The sequence below is a fragment of the Colletotrichum lupini genome, chromosome 1, assembly GCF_023278565.1.
Source record: "Colletotrichum lupini chromosome 1, complete sequence".
NCBI lineage: Eukaryota > Fungi > Ascomycota > Sordariomycetes > Glomerellales > Glomerellaceae > Colletotrichum > Colletotrichum lupini.
In genome coordinates this window covers 4013263-4029872 of record NC_064672.1, presented here as the reverse complement: position 1 = coordinate 4029872, position 16610 = coordinate 4013263, and the positions used below count along the sequence as shown (strand labels likewise).

General features: G+C 56.2%; 7 protein-coding genes across 7 annotated transcripts; 4 read left to right on the top strand and 3 right to left on the bottom strand.

Annotated features, from left to right (window-relative positions):
- Positions 1-570: 570 nt before the first annotated feature.
- On the top strand, positions 571-4198 carry CLUP02_01178 (HECT-domain-containing protein; the record flags this gene model as incomplete). The annotated part of the gene is made up of 2 exons (XM_049280220.1): positions 571-3223; positions 3276-4198. The coding sequence occupies 2 exons, from the start codon at positions 571-573 to the stop codon at positions 4196-4198; spliced, it is 3576 nt and encodes a 1191-aa protein (XP_049136177.1).
- A 479-nt stretch (positions 4199-4677) lies between these two features.
- CLUP02_01177 (uncharacterized protein) lies at positions 4678-5491 on the bottom strand (the record flags this gene model as incomplete). Its single annotated transcript, XM_049280219.1, has 3 exons — positions 4678-5122; positions 5206-5345; positions 5453-5491. 3 exons carry the CDS (start codon positions 5489-5491, stop codon positions 4678-4680), a joined length of 624 nt encoding a protein of 207 aa, XP_049136176.1.
- Positions 5492-5795: 304 nt separating this feature from the next.
- Positions 5796-8064, top strand: CLUP02_01176 (uncharacterized protein; the record flags this gene model as incomplete). The annotated part of the gene is made up of 2 exons (XM_049280218.1): positions 5796-6324; positions 6380-8064. 2 exons carry the CDS (start codon positions 5796-5798, stop codon positions 8062-8064), a joined length of 2214 nt encoding a protein of 737 aa, XP_049136175.1.
- Positions 8065-8471: 407 nt separating this feature from the next.
- CLUP02_01175 (uncharacterized protein) lies at positions 8472-9067 on the bottom strand (the record flags this gene model as incomplete). Its single annotated transcript, XM_049280217.1, has 2 exons — positions 8472-8746; positions 8980-9067. 2 exons carry the CDS (start codon positions 9065-9067, stop codon positions 8472-8474), a joined length of 363 nt encoding a protein of 120 aa, XP_049136174.1.
- Positions 9068-9137: 70 nt separating this feature from the next.
- CLUP02_01174 (urease accessory protein UreG) lies at positions 9138-11327 on the top strand (the record flags this gene model as incomplete). Its single annotated transcript, XM_049280216.1, has 6 exons — positions 9138-9330; positions 9399-9707; positions 9828-9887; positions 9962-10141; positions 10176-10497; positions 10688-11327. 6 exons carry the CDS (start codon positions 9138-9140, stop codon positions 11325-11327), a joined length of 1704 nt encoding a protein of 567 aa, XP_049136173.1.
- A 259-nt stretch (positions 11328-11586) lies between these two features.
- Positions 11587-14090, bottom strand: CLUP02_01173 (AARP2CN domain-containing protein; the record flags this gene model as incomplete). The annotated part of the gene is made up of 2 exons (XM_049280215.1): positions 11587-13913; positions 13997-14090. The coding sequence occupies 2 exons, from the start codon at positions 14088-14090 to the stop codon at positions 11587-11589; spliced, it is 2421 nt and encodes an 806-aa protein (XP_049136172.1).
- Positions 14091-14540: 450 nt separating this feature from the next.
- Positions 14541-16265, top strand: CLUP02_01172 (BING4CT domain-containing protein; the record flags this gene model as incomplete). The annotated part of the gene is made up of 2 exons (XM_049280214.1): positions 14541-15236; positions 15294-16265. 2 exons carry the CDS (start codon positions 14541-14543, stop codon positions 16263-16265), a joined length of 1668 nt encoding a protein of 555 aa, XP_049136171.1.
- Between the last annotated feature and the right edge of the window lie 345 nt (positions 16266-16610).

Here is a 16610-nt window from a genome sequence, read left to right as displayed (position 1 = left end):
TAATCTGTGGTATCGAGGTTCCCAGCTGCTGGGCCCTCCGCCTTGTCGGCGTTGCTCTAGCTCTATGGCCTCTTGTTATGTTCGTACTGAAGCATTCTACAGCTAGAACCTATCACAAGAGCATGATCCCAGCATGGGTGCGTCGGACACTTCCTCTTTGCGCGCCTTATTATTACTACCTGCATCGTGAAGCCTGTCCTCTCCTGCAGCAAGTGTCATGCCGTGTCCTGTCTCGTCCCTTTGACTTACATCCACACTTGTTGGACGAGACACGCCTTCAACTCAATTCAAAGTGCAGGCTCTCCCCTCTCTCCCTCCCACTTCCAGCCGCACCTTACTTTCCCACCCCCCTCGTCTTTCATCGTCTCACTTTTACTTCAACTACCTTCCCTGGGCGCGTGGCAGAAACCATTTCGAAAGAGAGAAAGAGAGAAAGGACAGACCGTGAGGAAAACCTAACCTTGCCTTCTCGTACATCCTCATTTCTCCATGCCGATTTGCTGCTTGCAGACCAAGCTGGCCAGGTGCCCTTGCTGTTGTCGCAGAGTTTAGACGGCATCGCTCGCAAACATGGCTCCTTGGTCGTCGCAACGTCATGCTCCACCTCCTCGCCCTCCTACTCTCCGTCAAACTTCCGCCGACCTTGTCTCCCGAATACACAGCCCCTCGCACACTGCACCACCTGGCCAGCTGGGACGACTGCCCGACAGCTATGTGATTTTGGATAACTCCCACCTCCATGCCGACTCGAGCTCTTCCGAATCCGATTTCCACCCAAGACGCCCGCGCCGTCCGACACATTCCCGCTCCATGAGCCACCCATTTCCTTCGCTATTCTCCAGCAAGAAGAAGCGCCCCGACACCTCCCATGACACCGATTCCGAAGACGATGCGCCCGTCATGACGAAGCCGCCCGGCAACAATAACACTACACACAAGAGGGGAGGCACCAGTGGTGGCAGCAGGGACTTTGCGACTGGCAATTGCATGACCTGCGGCTCTCTCGTGCGCTGGCCACGCGAGCTGAAGGTCTTCAAGTGCACAGTCTGTGTCACCATCAATGACATCCACCCGGACCAGCTACCGGCCAGATCCAATAGCGGCCCCAAATGGCTACAGCGCCCGTCCCAAGAGTCGACGTCGCCTCAGAAACAGACCACACGCCCGGCGGAACGATACGAGACCAGGCCCATCTCACTCGACCAGACCAAGAGACTGATCCGGCAATCCATCCATGCACATCTAGCGAGGGCGATTAGGAGGTCCTCGAGCTCAGAAGATGAGCATCGCGAGGTCGTCGCCGAGAGGCACGCAACCCCCAGTCCGTTTCGGGAACAGAGTGAACGGCCTTGCACTTCGAGAACGACAGGAGGCCCACAGCACAGGCGGGAGAGAAGCCAAGGTAATGGCTCTGGCTACCTCTTCCCCGAGCAGCCTACGCTCCGCCAAAATCCCAACGTGCATCCGCTGCGCCTGCCCCCGACAGCCCGGTCATTTTCGTCTTCTTACCCCGAGAGGCCCACCATGCGCCAGCTCACGGCAGACGCCAGTGCTCCGCGGCCGGCGGGCCCCAGGTTCCTTGATGCCGATGATCCAAAGAGGATATTCAGGCCGCTGGAAGACTACATTACCACCTGCTTCAGTTCATTTCACTGCGTCAACTCTTCGTTCCTTTCTCGTCGGCCTGTCGTAGCCACTCGCTCAGGGAGTGAGTCGGCATCACGGCGGCCGCCAATCCCCAGGCCCGAGCCCAAGTTCGCAGAGCAACATTCCGAATCTCCCGTATGTGATCTCGATCCTAAGCTTTTGTTGCTCGGTGACTTCGCCGAGAACGGGACGTGGTGGACTGGGAACCAAAGTCAGGGAGGGACACGCCACAAGCGATCGGCTTCACAGCGGATGGAGGATGCCCCTTCTTTCATCACGTCTCGCTCGCCGCAGGTGGAATGGAATCAAGTTACGGAGTGGTACAGATCGGTGATCAATGCTGCGGAATCCTGGATGTCCATTTATGAAGAGATGACCCGAGATTCAGAGGCAGACCCGCTATCAGCAACAGAGCTCCGGGCCATCGAGTCCCAATTACTCTTCGGCCAAGACCACACCCACAGGACCCTATTGAAAGCCATCGAAACACTACTCAAGCGTCCTGGGCGGCCGATGACTGATCCAGAAGACCTGAGATATCTTCTCATCATCTTGGAGAACCCGCTGCTCTACGGAGAGTCGAATGCCTTCCATGGCCGAGGAAACAATGGCAGACGTCCGTCGCTGAAACGCGACGAGATTATTAGGGAAGACAGATCAACCTTGAAAACCGGTCCCGTATCTGGTCAACACTCCGTCATTATCAAGCGAATCCTGGGCTTGATTTCGAATTCATCGACATCATGCCAAAACCACTTAACTACTTGGTTCGCGCGGTATTCCGAGGCTAGATTCATCAAGATCAAGGACCTTGCCGCTGGTTTCCTAACTTACAGACTCATTCGCCAGAATGAGAAGAAACACGAGGTCAGAGTGGACATAACAGCCGGGCTGATTCCGAACATGAGTGCCGGTCATTCAGCAGCCTCGCTGCACGCAGCGCTAGGAACGCAGCGTAGTTCCTCAAAGCAACAGAAGGAGCAACAGAAAAAGATGGTATATAATGAAGACTGGCAAATCCGGGCCGCCGCCAGAGTTATCTCTCTAGTATTTGCGGCAAATAATATGACGCACATTCGGCGACCGGATCAGATGGGAAACATGAGTAGCAGTACTCACAGAGGGGGTATACAGGCACATGGACAAATCATCCCTACGAGTGACTTTTACAACACCATGATTGACTACACCGACTTGGTAGCCGAGTTCGAAGCATGGGAATCGAAGAGGGGAAAGTTCTCATTCTGCCAGTATCCATTCTTGCTGAGCATGTGGGCCAAGTCCCAGATCCTGGAGCATGACGCACGGAGACAACAGATGACCAAGGCACGGGATGCCTTCTTCGATAGCATCATGACAAGGAGGAACGTTACGCAGTTCTTGGTGCTTGATGTTCGAAGGGAGTGCCTGGTTGACGACAGTTTGAAGGCTGTGAGCGAAGTCATTGGAAGCGGGAGCGAAGACATCAAGAAGGGGTTACGCATCGTTTTCAAAGGCGAGGAGGGGCTCGACGCAGGTGGCTTGAAGAAAGAATGGTTTCTTCTCCTCGTGCGTGAGGTGTTCAACCCCGAGCATGGTACGTATCGGTCTCCGTCAGGTCTGAGTCTGTTTCTAACACCACATTATAGGGATGTTTATCTACGACGAGGACTCTCAATTCTGCTACTTCAACCCTAACGCCTTCGAGACTTCTGACCAATTCTTCCTGGTTGGCGTTGTAATGGGTCTGGCCATATACAACTCCACCATTCTCGACGTGGCGCTGCCGCCTTTCGCCTTCCGAAAGCTTCTTGCTTCCGCCCCTAGCTCGTCGTCAGGTTCATCTGCCCATACTCGGCCAACCATGAACTACACGCTAGAAGACCTAGCAGAGTATCGCCCGCGTTTAGCGAGTGGCCTCAAACAGCTTCTTGAGTTTGACGGTGACGTTGAGACGACTTTCCAGCTGGACTTTGTTGTGGACATTGAGAAGTACGGAACTGTGATGCAGGTCCCACTGTGTTCGGGAGGAGAGAGGAAGTCAGTCACGAATGCAAACAGAGCAGAGTACGTCACACTATACGTCAGGTACCTACTTGAAACGGCCGTCGCCCGACAGTTTGAGCCCTTCAAACGTGGGTTTTACACTGTGTGTGGCGGCAACGCGCTGTCGCTGTTTCGACCCGAGGAGATTGAATTGCTTGTTCGTGGCTCAGATACGGCACTCGACGTGGACGCCCTGAGGGGCGTGGCTGAGTACGACAACTGGGGTTCGAAGAACCCTGATGGGGTAGAGCCAGTCATAGGATGGTTCTGGGATGCCTTCAAAAATGCAACTCCTGATGAGCAGAGAAAGCTTCTCTCCTTCATTACCGGTACCGACAGAGTGCCGGCCATGGGTGCTGCTCTTCTCCCAATCAAGATTACATGTCTAGGCGATGACGAGAACAGGTATCCCATCGCTCGAACCTGCTTCAACATGCTGGCCCTGCGTCGTTATGGGTCGAGGGAGAGACTGGAGCATATGTTATGGACCGCCGTGCACGAGAGCGAAGGCTTTGGTTTGAAATAAGCGCATCATGTGTCAAATGAGCTACAGGGAGCATCGATACCGGAGTTAACAGAAAGACAAATCGCAGCCCTGCAAAGGGTAGCAGCATGCATCTAGATGGTATGGTTGGTAGATTCACAATGACCCACAGCTTGTTGGTCTTTCTTGGGCGGTGGGCGGCGTCAATGTTTTGGATGAACATGGGCACGAGTCCATGGGTAGTCTCAATGGAAAGGATTTCATTCGGTTTCCAACCACAATTCGTCATTCTGTGTCTCTTGAACTAGCGTTTGTAATCTTGACCAGGACTTGGTCCAGTAACCCAACAAGCCAGTAGACTGGTCATAGTACGACTCAGAGCATTTCCCGTTCTGCAGAGATTCTTTTTGGTACATTTTGTACAGGATATTCGTACACTTTTTTCGGTTTCTTCTCCACGCCCGCCCTCGTACATAACCTTTTGGTCTTCTGCTCCCCCCCTCCGCCCCCTTTTAGCATCATCAGTTCGCCTCAGCACGCGCCCTGGCAAGCATAGCCTTCTCCCTCCTCTCCTCCTCGAGGATCTTGGCCACCCGCTTCCGGTCCTTGTCGCCCTTGATCCTCAGCTCCTCGGCGGCCTTCATATCCGCCTCGTCCTCGGGACCGGGAAGCACGGCCTCGGCCTTGGTCTCTTGGAGGAAGTGTTCGTAGATTTCTTCCGAGTGCTTGTTCTTCATGTCGATTTTGACGACGCGCTCGAGGCCTTCGAGGGGTGCGGGCGCTTTGGAGTTGTCGATTGCCGAGGAGGGGGGTTGCGGGAGGGTGGAGGGTTCGAGGGGTTCGCCTGAGGTGGAGAAGTAGACGGACATGATTGCTGCGCCTTCGTTGTTGTTTTTGCGGTTTACGATCATGGGGACGGCGGGGTTGTAGTATTTTAGGCGGGGGAGCATGTCGCGCCAGAATTTTCTGTGGAAGATTGGAAAAGAGATGGTTAGTTTGGTGTTCCTTGAAGAGAGGTGGTGAAGCTCTCGTAGAGGAGGGAGACGAACTTGGGTCCGAAGTGGCCGCCATCTACGCGCCTGGCGAACTCCATATGTATCCTCGTGACATTTGGAGGGAGTTTTGCGGCACCGAGGCCGAAGCGGATGTTGAGGATCTGGCGGGTGTCAATTGAAGCTATTCCTGGGAGCTACATCGGGGGTGTAGGTCTCGAGCGGGATGTAAGTACCTTCTGTTCACCAAAAGTTAGCTTTTCTCAATTCGTCATAAACATTTCAATGGCTCAAAGGAACCTACAGCTCTCAGAGCGTGCCATCTCGCTCCTACACGAGTCATCTTGGGCGGTAGTCTCTTGGGGGGTATCTCGAAACTGCACTTCACACCAAGCACTTTCTCGATGTCAGTCGCGCGGTCGGGAGTCTGAAAATTGCCCGCGACCCTTGGACTTTTCGGGACGGGGGCAAATGATTGTCCGGCGATAAGGAGTGTTGGAACTCTTATCGGTGCAGGTCGGGCGTTGATCGTCCCCCAAAATTTCTAGAATTTCCTAGGTGCTTGTTTAGTCGTAAAGCTACAAGGACCCCCAAAAGTCCTGAAGCTGGAACCTAACTTACTACATTCTCTTGATGCCTTTGCAACGATGCATCGCGCATTATCGTCGAGATGGCTCAGGAGTGCCATGAGCATTGGAGACCGGGCCGCCTTGGGTGAAGTCCCGGTCTACCTCTGCCCATCGCTCACCACCGCGTCTGCGCGACCTTGCTTTGCGCCGGCTGGTGGTGCGCATCGCAACATTCCCTACAGACAGCGACGCTGTATGCACGTCGAGGCGACTACGATACCCGAGCCGGCAGCGGCGGCCCCGTTGCCTCCTGCTGACGAACCGACCAAGATCCCACGGAAAGCCCTTCCGCTGTCATGTAGTGGCTGCGGCGCATTGAGCCAAACCACGGAGGCCGGGCATGCTGGGTACTACGACCTGAGCAGGAAAGCCGTGAAAGAGTATCTCGCGCCCAAGGGTAGCATGGAAGATGCGGAAGTGGAGGCACGGGAGGAAGACAAGGTCATTGATGAGGTCCTGCAGAACATGAGCGAGGAGCAGCTTGCTGAACTTGGCCTGGACCCGAAGACGCTGCGTTTTGGAGAGGAACTGGGTCCGGACGTTCCAAGTGCGTATTCTACTGTTGTGCTGCGTCTACCGTAGTTACTGACAAATTGCAACAGCACCAGGCCCCAAACCAAAGAGAGTACCGCTCTGCGATCGATGCCACAAGTTGGTGCACCACCACGCCGGAGAGCCAATCTACCATCCGACGGTCGACGCCCTGCGTGAGACGATCGAGGAGTCCCCCTTCAAGAACAACCACATCTACCACGTAATTGACGCTGCCGACTTCCCAATGTCGTTCATTCCGAAGCTGCACCAGGTCCTCGACGCCAACTTGAAGCATAAGAACCGTAGGAACAGGGCTGGGAGGTACTTCAAGGACCGAAAGTTCGACATGAGCTTCATCATCACACGGTCAGACTTGCTGGCGCCGAAGAAGGAGCAGGTGGACTCGCTCATGCCGTACCTAAGAGAGGTCCTGCGCCGGTCGCTAGGCAAATTTGGACAGCTTATCAGACTGGGCAACGTCAAGTGTGTCAGCGCCCAGCGAGGCTGGTGGACCAAGACGCTCAAAGAGGAGATTTATCAGCGCGGCGGCGCGGGCTGGATGGTCGGCAAGGTCAATGTTGGAAAGAGTCAGCTGTTTGACTCGGTATTTCCAAAGGGCACCTCGGCATCTCTCCCTTCAAAGAACCCTGTGCAGATCTCCTTGTTTGCAAAGGAGGAGGATAGCGACGGCGCCCACTATGCCACGAGAGGAAGCTTTGAGAACGATTCAGATCGTTTCGAAGTGGATGCTTTACTGCCTCCTGCTCGTCCCGAAATAGACTATCCGGAGATGCCTACGGTCTCTTCTCTTCCAGGCACGACGGCTTCTCCTATCCGAATCCCCTTTGGTAACGGCAAGGGCGAGTTAATTGACCTACCTGGAGTGGCTCGATCGGATCTCGAGAGATACGTCAAACCCGAGCACCATAAAGATCTCATCATGCACCACCGAATCAAGCCCGAGCAGCAGTCCCTCAAGCCCGGCCAGTCTCTCCTGCTCGGGAGCCTGATTCGCATCACACCCACCACGCCGGACCTCGTCTTCCTCGCCTACAACTTCACCCCTATCCCCGAACACGCCACTTCCACCGAGAAGGCCATCGAGTTCCAGCAGCAGACGAGGGAATCCGACCGCGTGCCCAACATCGCCGCCCCCGGACTCGCGGAGAAGCTCAAGCTCGCGGGCTCCTTTGAGCTCAAGTACGACGTAACAAAGGAGCGCGCCGGCCCCCTCACTCGCAAGGACGTCGGCCGCAGAAAGGTCGAGGACCTCCCCTGGCGCGTGGTGGCCACCGACATCCTCATCGAGGGGTGCGGATGGGTCGAGATCGTGGCGCAGGTTCGGACCAAGGATCTGTTTGCCGGCTGCGCGCCGTCCTTTATCGAGGAACCTGAGCCCGAACCTGAGGATGAGGATGAGCCTGAGCCTGAGAATGGTTTCGCCAAGATGGAAGCGGCATCGATCAACCAGGCCGGTCTCCTCCAGGTCGATAGGCTGATGAAGACGGCCGAGAAGCTAAAGAAGAAGGAGGAGAAGGCCGCGAAACCCGCCCGGAGCCTTGATGAGCTCAATTGGCCCGTCGTTGAGGTCTGGACGCCTGAGGGCAGGTTCGTTGGCACTCGTCTGCCGATGAACGCTTGGCTTCTGAATAAGTCCCCCAAGAAGGTGATCAAGAGCCGCCCTCGCAAGAGCATGAAGGGTGCTAAGAAAGCGGCTAAGGCTGCCAAGAGAGCTCTTGCGGCGGCTGCTTGAATAGCTTTGTAACATCTCCCCACAAACACACATACTATGTACATCAGTTGTAGAATATTTGCATGCGATACCCATATGTAAACACCATGTAACAATAATGAAAACGGGCCATTCACTATATAAGTTTACCACACAACTCTACTATACAGGTCTACTACTTCCATTAGCATATCCGTTCTTAGTTTTTCTATTATCTCTAAGCATGCCCCCCGTCTCTATACCTGCCCTCTATCTCTGAGCGTCTCCCTCGTCTCTAGGCGTCTCCCTCGTCTCTAGTCTTTCTCTAACTTCTACTTATTTTCGAAACTCTATGTAGGCGAATTTAAGGGAAATAGGGCGGGACGGGACAGAGGCGTCGCTGGTTTTTTGATGTATAACTGATGGCATAGACCAGTCCCAAAACCACTTTACGCGTGAACAATGCGCGGCGTGTCATCAACCCTAGATGCAATCTGAATGACGGAGTGAATGAACCCTTGACAATGACCGGCACCCGGGACCGTTTGAAACACCGAATCCGGAACCTTCTCGCGGCACCGGTGCGTTCCTGGGGATGGCTGGCCCGGCCGTGGCTCCGGGCCTTGGCTGTCGTTTGGCTGTGGATCTTCAGGGAATGACGTGGGGTTGGTAGCACTGAATCGCCCAGGTCGTGCCCAGGCTGTACCTGAATAATCGGGGGGTTCTATGTTTGGCCTGTGACCGTCGCCCGCATTCTTTCCCGCCCCTCCAGGAAAAAATAAGGATTGAGAAAGCATCCCACCCTGTTTGCCTTCCTCCAAACTTACAAAAAGCCAAATCCCTACGGATACACGAACCCCTGAATATCCTCGATCTTCCCGCCGGGTGACGAATTTGCACGCGACAGAAGCCTCAACACGTACAACAGCTATATATTTGCGACTGCATCAAGTTCACTATTCGAGAAGTCCCAGCAAGCTTTATAATATTGGGGGTTCATCGGTGTGAGAAGCGCCCCCGCGAAGAGAAGTGACTGCATCGGCATCACACGACCACACAAACCTCCCCACCCTTCGACGTTCACAAAACTTCCTTGTACCAAATTTCTCACTACAATGGCGGGCTTACAAGACCGTTTGCCGCAGCGCTCGGCACCAGGCCCCTCTCAGACCCAGACAGAAACGCAGAGCAGGACGGGCACGCAGGCAATTCTACGGCTGAGAGGTGCCCACGCTCCATCTAGGCAGTCGGTGCGATGGGCGGAAGACGTGGTGGATAACGAGGGCCTGGGACGCAAGAGCTCAAAAGGTGAGCTGACGTTCCCTCTCCCCCCCTCCTACCGTCACATGCATGACTTACTAACGCACCTTCGACAGTCTGCTGCATCTACCACCGCCCCAAAGGCGTAGACGAATCCAGCGACGAGTCCTCCTCGGACTCCTCTGACGACTCTTCCGCTTCGGAGGCGGACACCAACGGCGGGCGTAGGAGGGTACCCTCAGGAGACCACAAGGGTAAGGGTAAAGGAAAGAAGAGCGGTAAGCGGGGAGACCATGACCACGACTGCGGCGACCACGGGCATGGGAGGAAGGCTGGTCGTGAGGGGAGCGAGAAGAGGCGGCCTAGCCCGAATGCGTATGAGAGGGTGCCGAAGCCGCCTAAGCCCAAGGATGAGGGGAGCGGCGGTTCGCCGGCCAAAGCTTGAGTGAAGGGAGCTTAAACTGGAGAGCATAAGATGGTTTATTTATGGTTCGCGATGCATATCTTAGGCGTTGGAAGGGATTGGTGCATGGTTCACGCCTCAGCATATTTACAGCCCCTAGTAGGTGCGACGGGCGGCAGCACGAATACAAGATGCTTCACAAGTAGAGGTACTTAATCTCTGCTCACCCCATGTGGGACTTTTGACATTCGATACGGCGACAACCAACAGCTGCAGAGACAGAGATGATCGATCTGTCAGTACTATTCGAGTGCTGCGTCTCGTTACTGGAGTCTCTCTTTTCGCGGACCCGGCGGAGCGGTGTGTCCCCGCACTCAGTGCGCCGGCGGCGGCCGTGGGGGGATCAGCTCTCCTACGCCCGGGCGCAACGCGCTGAGATCTTATCGCTGGCGATAAGTCCAGGACCCCGCGATCCCTTGACAGTGCTCAGACGTAACCCCGCCATTCTTCAACAGCTTCCTCCATATAAGCCACAGCTTCACAAACCTCCCTTCCTCGTACAACCGTGAAGTCGGTTTTGGAGAATTCTCATCTAAGCACGACTCATACCTTTCTCACACAATCATGTCTCACGAGCACTCACACGACGGCCCTCATGGCCACGCGCACTCCCACGAGGGCGGCTTCAACGCCCAGGAGCACGGCCACTCCCACGAGATTCTTGACGGTCCTGGAAGCTACCTCGGCCGTGAGATGCCCATTGTCGAGGGCAGAAACTGGAGCGATCGTGCTTTCACAATTGGTATTGGAGGGTGAGTTTAATTTACTATTCCAGGTCTGGATCGGTCCAAAAAACACTCATCCTCTCCTATTCGGGTGGCTTCAAATGGCTTGCGAGAAGCGCCCTGGGCATGCGTGCCCAGTATCAAATTGGACATGATTGATTCCCAATGGCAACGGAATACGAACAAAAAAGGCTAACACAGATACCCAAACCCCCAGACCAGTCGGCTCCGGCAAGACGGCCCTGATGCTCGCCCTCTGCCTTGCCCTCCGCGAAAAGTACTCCATCGCCGCCGTCACGAACGACATCTTCACCCGCGAGGACGCCGAATTCCTCACCCGCCACAAGGCCCTGCCCGCCCCGCGCATCCGCGCCATCGAGACGGGCGGTTGCCCGCACGCGGCCGTGCGCGAGGACATCTCGGCCAACCTCGCCGCCCTCGAGGACCTCCACCGCGAGTTCGACGCAGACCTGCTCCTCATCGAGTCCGGCGGCGACAACCTGGCCGCCAACTACTCGCGCGAACTGGCCGATTATATCATCTACGTCATTGACGTCTCGGGCGGCGACAAGATCCCGCGCAAGGGCGGCCCGGGCATCACGCAGAGCGATTTGCTGGTCGTGAACAAGACGGACCTGGCCGAGATTGTGGGCGCCGATCTGGGCGTCATGGAGAGGGATGCGCGCAAGATGCGCGAGGGCGGGCCGACTGTGTTTGCGCAGGTGAAGAAGAATGTCGCCGTTGATCACATTGTCAACCTCATGCTCAGCGCGTGGAAGGCGAGTGGTGCCGAGGAGAACCGTAGGGCTGCGGGTGGACCGCGGCCTACGGAGGGCCTTGACAGCCTCAAGGCTTGAGTACTAGGTGGACAATGGTAGGTCATAGGTGGGGTGGCACGTTGGACGAATGTAAGAAGTGAGGGTTGATGCAAAAAAAAAGTTGAACGAATCTCTCTTGTCAAAAAAAACTCCGGAGGATGGCATCAGACCTGTATCTATAGCCGACGTTACTGCTAATATCTATGCATTCTTTTCCTGGGGCGCACCCCTTTTTTGGCATTTCCATCTCATCATGTCTGACTTTTATGTTTTTTTCCCATGGCCCATGTCTTTTTTTTTACTCCATCATCACATCACCCTCCTCAACCAGCTCCGGGACGCCCGCCTCGAGGAGAGGCCCCTCGAAGGGGACTGCGTTGCGCGGGAACACGCGCTTATACAGACTGACACCAACAGAGTCCTGAGGGTTGATGCGAGCGTCGAATGTCGCCTTGAAGTATCCGTGGGTACCGAGGGGCTCCTTCATGAAGCCGGTGCGGCCGCGCTTGGTCCACAGCGGCAGGGCCTTGAACCACTCGACGTCCTCGCGGTTGAAGAACATGTAGCGGATGGTGACGATCTTCTTGTGGATGTGGTACGGGTGACCCGTGAGGATGGCGCGCTTGGCGATGACGCGGTTCGTAGACGACGGCAGGGCGGTGCCGGTGCCGACGAGCGTCAGGTTGAGGGCAGAATCCCCCTCGGCGTCCCCGGATGTGGTCTCGGTGCGCTTGAAGAAGAGGACGGGGACGGCGCCCCAGGTGACGGGACCCATGAAGGTCGCGACGGCGGACTGGCCCGGGTGAAGGTATCTGGCAAACTTGTGCACGTTGTTGGGCGTGTTGCCCGGCTGCGAGAAGACGGGGTTGATAGTGAAGCGACGGGGGCCGCACTGCACGATGAGCTCCTCCTTGGCCTTGATGGACTTGTCGTGGTCGGCGCTCAGGTTGAACAGATAGTTGACGGCCGTCTTCTTCTGCTCGTGGCGCAGGAGGGAGAAGAGCGTCACCGGCCGGCCGGGCTGGTGCGACTTCTCAAAGGACGCCGGGACGCCCTTGAGGTAGACGTGGACGCGGGTGCCGGGGGCGACGCCGCCGACGAGGGCCTCGCGGGTGGACCGCGACCGGGACGCCTGGTAGTCTGGGATATGGAGGAGCTTGCGCCACTCCTCGGGCTCGTAGGCCCGGTCTTCGCTCTCGAGCCACTCGCTCGTCCTGAGGCTCTTGAGACCTCTGTACCGTTGCAGACGCTCGCGCGCGAGGACGCCCGGGTGCAGCTCGATCTCGTCGGGGAATTCCTTGTCGTCCTCGACCTCGTCCGTCTTGCGCGCGCGGTAGGCGGCGAGACCGGCCGCGTCCTCCTCTTCATCCGGCTCGATGAACTTCTCGGACTGTGCGTATGTTGTAGGTGCGCCCTCGGTGGGCTCTCTGGGCGCGGCACCCTCGAGACCATCCTCGGGGCGGGCCTCATCCTCCTCAGAGTCGCCGTCCTGCATCTCAAAGTCCTCCATGTCGGAACCTGAGTCTGACATGTCGTCGCCGAGGTACCATGCCGCTTGGTAGTTGGACGTTCCCTTGGGGACTCTGGTCTTGGCTTCCGCGGCCTCGTAGTAGTCGTCGTTGAAGTAGTGGTGGTCGTCGAGAAGCACACCCTTCTGGATCTCTGGCGGCTCAGTCGTTTCCATCTCGTCGTCTTCCATCGGCGCATCAGGTGCCAGCTCTGCCAGATCATCCTGGTCTTCATCAGGGGTATCAAGAGTCTCCTCGGTCTCGGTCTCCTCCACGGCCATTTCGCCTCTCTTCAGCTTCTTGGGCAACGGCGCACTCGTAATCTTCTCAATCTGGAACGTGCCAAAGTCGCCCAGCTGAACCAAGCGGTTGGCCTTCAAGCCACGTCCCCTGACGACACCAGTGATGACTGTTGAGTCAAGTCCTGAGCTGGCGAACTTGATGTCCTCGGCCAACATCCAACTCCTGTCCTCGCGCCACCTGACACCCTTTGGTGTGGTGTTGCAGAGCGACCTCATGAGGTTGGCGCACTCTTGTCTGTTCTCCAGCTGGTAAAGCTTCTCCTGCTCAGGGTGGAAGTGGGTGATGTATGACCTCAGGGACCCGAGGGTGGACTGCTTATGCTTGGCTTGGTCGATCTTGTCCACACCATAGACAACGGTGAAGAGGGTTGACAGACCCTGGCTCTCCAGACTCCTCAGCATCAGCTCTCCAAGCTCATCGACCTCAACGTCGGCGGAGAGCATGACCACCACAAAGTCGGCGACCCGGGTGGCGTCCAAAACTGCATTCAGGTCCCGCTTAAGAGGGATGTACTGGACCTTCTGCTTGAATCTGTCGACGGAGACTCTGAACGGCGTCTCCCCCACTTCGGCCTCGATGTCGACGCTCTCGTTCAACTGCTTGATGGCGACCGCGGCGTCACCATCCTGGCATAGGGGAACGACCGCAACAATTCGCGGTGCCCCATCCCGCCCGACAAACAAGCTGGCTTCCTCCAATCTCTCCTTTCGCTTGGCGATCTGGCGCTGCTTGGCCTGGTTTCGTCGGTCGAATTTGGACAGAACTTGCTGGTGGGGTGTCTTTCGCTGCCCCTTTTCGTCACCCGGGAGTCTGCCTATTCAAATCAAATATTAGTTTGAAAATTCCACTAGAAAATGTGCCCTCGGATTCTGGGTGAGGGAGAATCTGGAGGCGAACCTTTGGCGGCGTCCCTCAGCGCACCCTTGGAGGCATGCTTGGACTTGAAGGGCTTGTGGGCGACTTTGGTCGTCGGTCGGTGAGAGTGACTCATGGTCGCGGCGGGCGGTTTCCCGTCTCCCCCAGCCTTGAAACGAAAGGGTAGCGAAGCCAGGTTGGAAAGAGGCTTCTTTTTCTACTTTTCACAGTCGAAATCGAGACTTGGTCGAGTACGGCGCAATTTTTGGACTTTTTGGACGGATTTGCGCCTGTGATGCGGATGGAGGGGTACTCTGACCGACTATTTTTTTGAATTCGTGCGTGCGTTATCTGGAGACGTCCATTGGCTTGCCGAAAGTTTCTGCGGGGCTCTGGCTGGGGTGATAAGATACGCTCGAACCAGGATCCCGATAACAGAAGAGCCGAAGAAATTTTGGGCCGAGTCGCTGCTATTGAGCATCTCAGTGAACTTTTTTTTCCTTGCAGGGACCCTTCGCGACGGCACTCCACGAGCACTCCAGACCTGCCAGCCACGAAAACGAACCTCGTAACCCGTTTGCCCACCATGGATATCGACACACCCGAGACGCAGACGATATCGCGGAGGGACAACCCGCACTCCAATGGCGCCGTGCAGGTGAAGCGCCGCACCGACCTCGTCCCGCGCGAGGAGCGGGAGAAGATCCGGAGGCTCAAGGAGGCGAACAAGTCGTACGGCCGCGGCAAGAGCGTCAACATGAAATCGATCAAGGACAAGAAGCTGCGCACCAACCTGTCCAAGCTCGAGAACAAGTACCGCGACGCCACCATCAAGGCCAAGGACGCCGAGATCCTACTCGAGAACAGCAGCGGCTTCCTCGAGCCCGAGACGGAGCTCGAGAGGACGTACAAGGTCCGCCAGGATGAGATCACCGAGGGCGTCTCCGTCACGACGGCGCAGAAGCGGTTCGAGCTGAAGCTGGAGGAGCTGGGACCGTACGTCGGCGAATACACCCGCAATGGCAGGGAATTGCTGCTTGCGGGACGGAAAGGTCACCTTGCGACGTTTGACTGGAGGGAGGGCAAGCTGGGATGTGAGATTCAACTCAACGAAACTATTCGAGATGTGCGGTGGCTGCACAATAACCAGTTCTTCGCTGTTGCGCAGAAGAAGTATGTCTACATCTACGACCACAACGGTGTTGAGATCCACTGCTTGAGGAAACACATGGAGGTCACACACATGGAGTTCCTCCCCTACCATTTCCTCCTGGGCACAGTGGTAAGTTTTGAAATCACGAATGCAAGCTCTTCTGAGCTTCGCTGACAATGGTCATAGGCATCAACAGGTTTCCTCAAATACCAGGATGTTTCGACAGGCGACATCGTCTCCGAGATCCCCACCAAGCTCGGCCCCCCAACAGCCATGACCCAAAACCCCTGGAACGCCGTATTCCACGTAGGACACCAGAACGGCACAGTCACTCTCTGGTCACCCAACCAGACCGACCCTCTCGTCAAGCTCCTGGCGCACAGAGGGCCGGTAAGATCACTAGCCGTCGACCGCGAGGGTCGATACATGGTCTCCACCGGTCAAGACTGCAAGATGGCCGTCTGGGACATCAGGATGTTCAGAGAAGTGAACCAGTACTTTACAAGAACACCCGCATCCTCAGTAGCCATCTCCGACTCGGGTCTGACGGCCGTCGGTTGGGGCACACAGACCAGCGTCTGGAAGGACCTGTTCAACAAGAACATACCCGTCCAGGAGAAGATCCAGAGCCCGTACATGGCTCTCGGAGGCGAAGGCAGACGCGTCGAGCGCGTGCGGTGGTGCCCCTTCGAGGACGTCCTCGGCACGGGCCACGACGAGGGCTTCTCCTCGCACCTCATCCCCGGCGCCGGCGAGGCCAACTTTGACGCCCTCGAGGTCAACCCCTTCGAGACTAAGAAGCAGAGACAGGAGGCCGAGGTCAAGGGCCTGCTGAACAAGCTCAAGCCCGAGATGATTGCCCTGGACCCCAACTTCATCGGCAACATTGACCTGCGCTCGGCTGCGCAGCGCAAGGCCGAGAAGGACCTGGACGCGAAGCCGCTGTCCGTCGAGGAGGAGATCAAGAACCGCGCCAGGGGCAAGAACGGCGCATTGAAGAAGTACCTGCGCAAGCAGAGGAAGAAGAACATCATTGACGAGAAGAGGATGAAGGTTGATGAGATCTGGGAGAAGCGCAAGAAGGAGAGGGAGAGCAAGAACCAAGAGGCGGAGGCTGATCTCGGCCCGGTGTTGTCGAGGTTCGCGCGCAAGGAATAATGCGGATGATGAGGAAGTGGGAAATTGTGGCTGTAAAAAGTTTTGACAAAAGTTGGAACGGGAGGAGTTGATTGCATGTAAAAAGGCGTTTTAGGCATTTGCTCCCTTAGTGACCATGAATACCCGAATCTGGAAGATATTCTCTATCCTCTCTGTCTTCTCTGTAAGAGATTTCCTGCTACTATGTCTACTTCTGGGTGTTTTCTCTTCATCAGTCCCAGTACGACTTTTTTTTCTCCTGTATCAAGCTTCTCAGCAGAGACAAATTAGGTAGGCATTTGAGTCAAGTCACAAGAACCAACATCATCAACATTGGCGTAAGCAGCGTGACTTTTGATCATCATT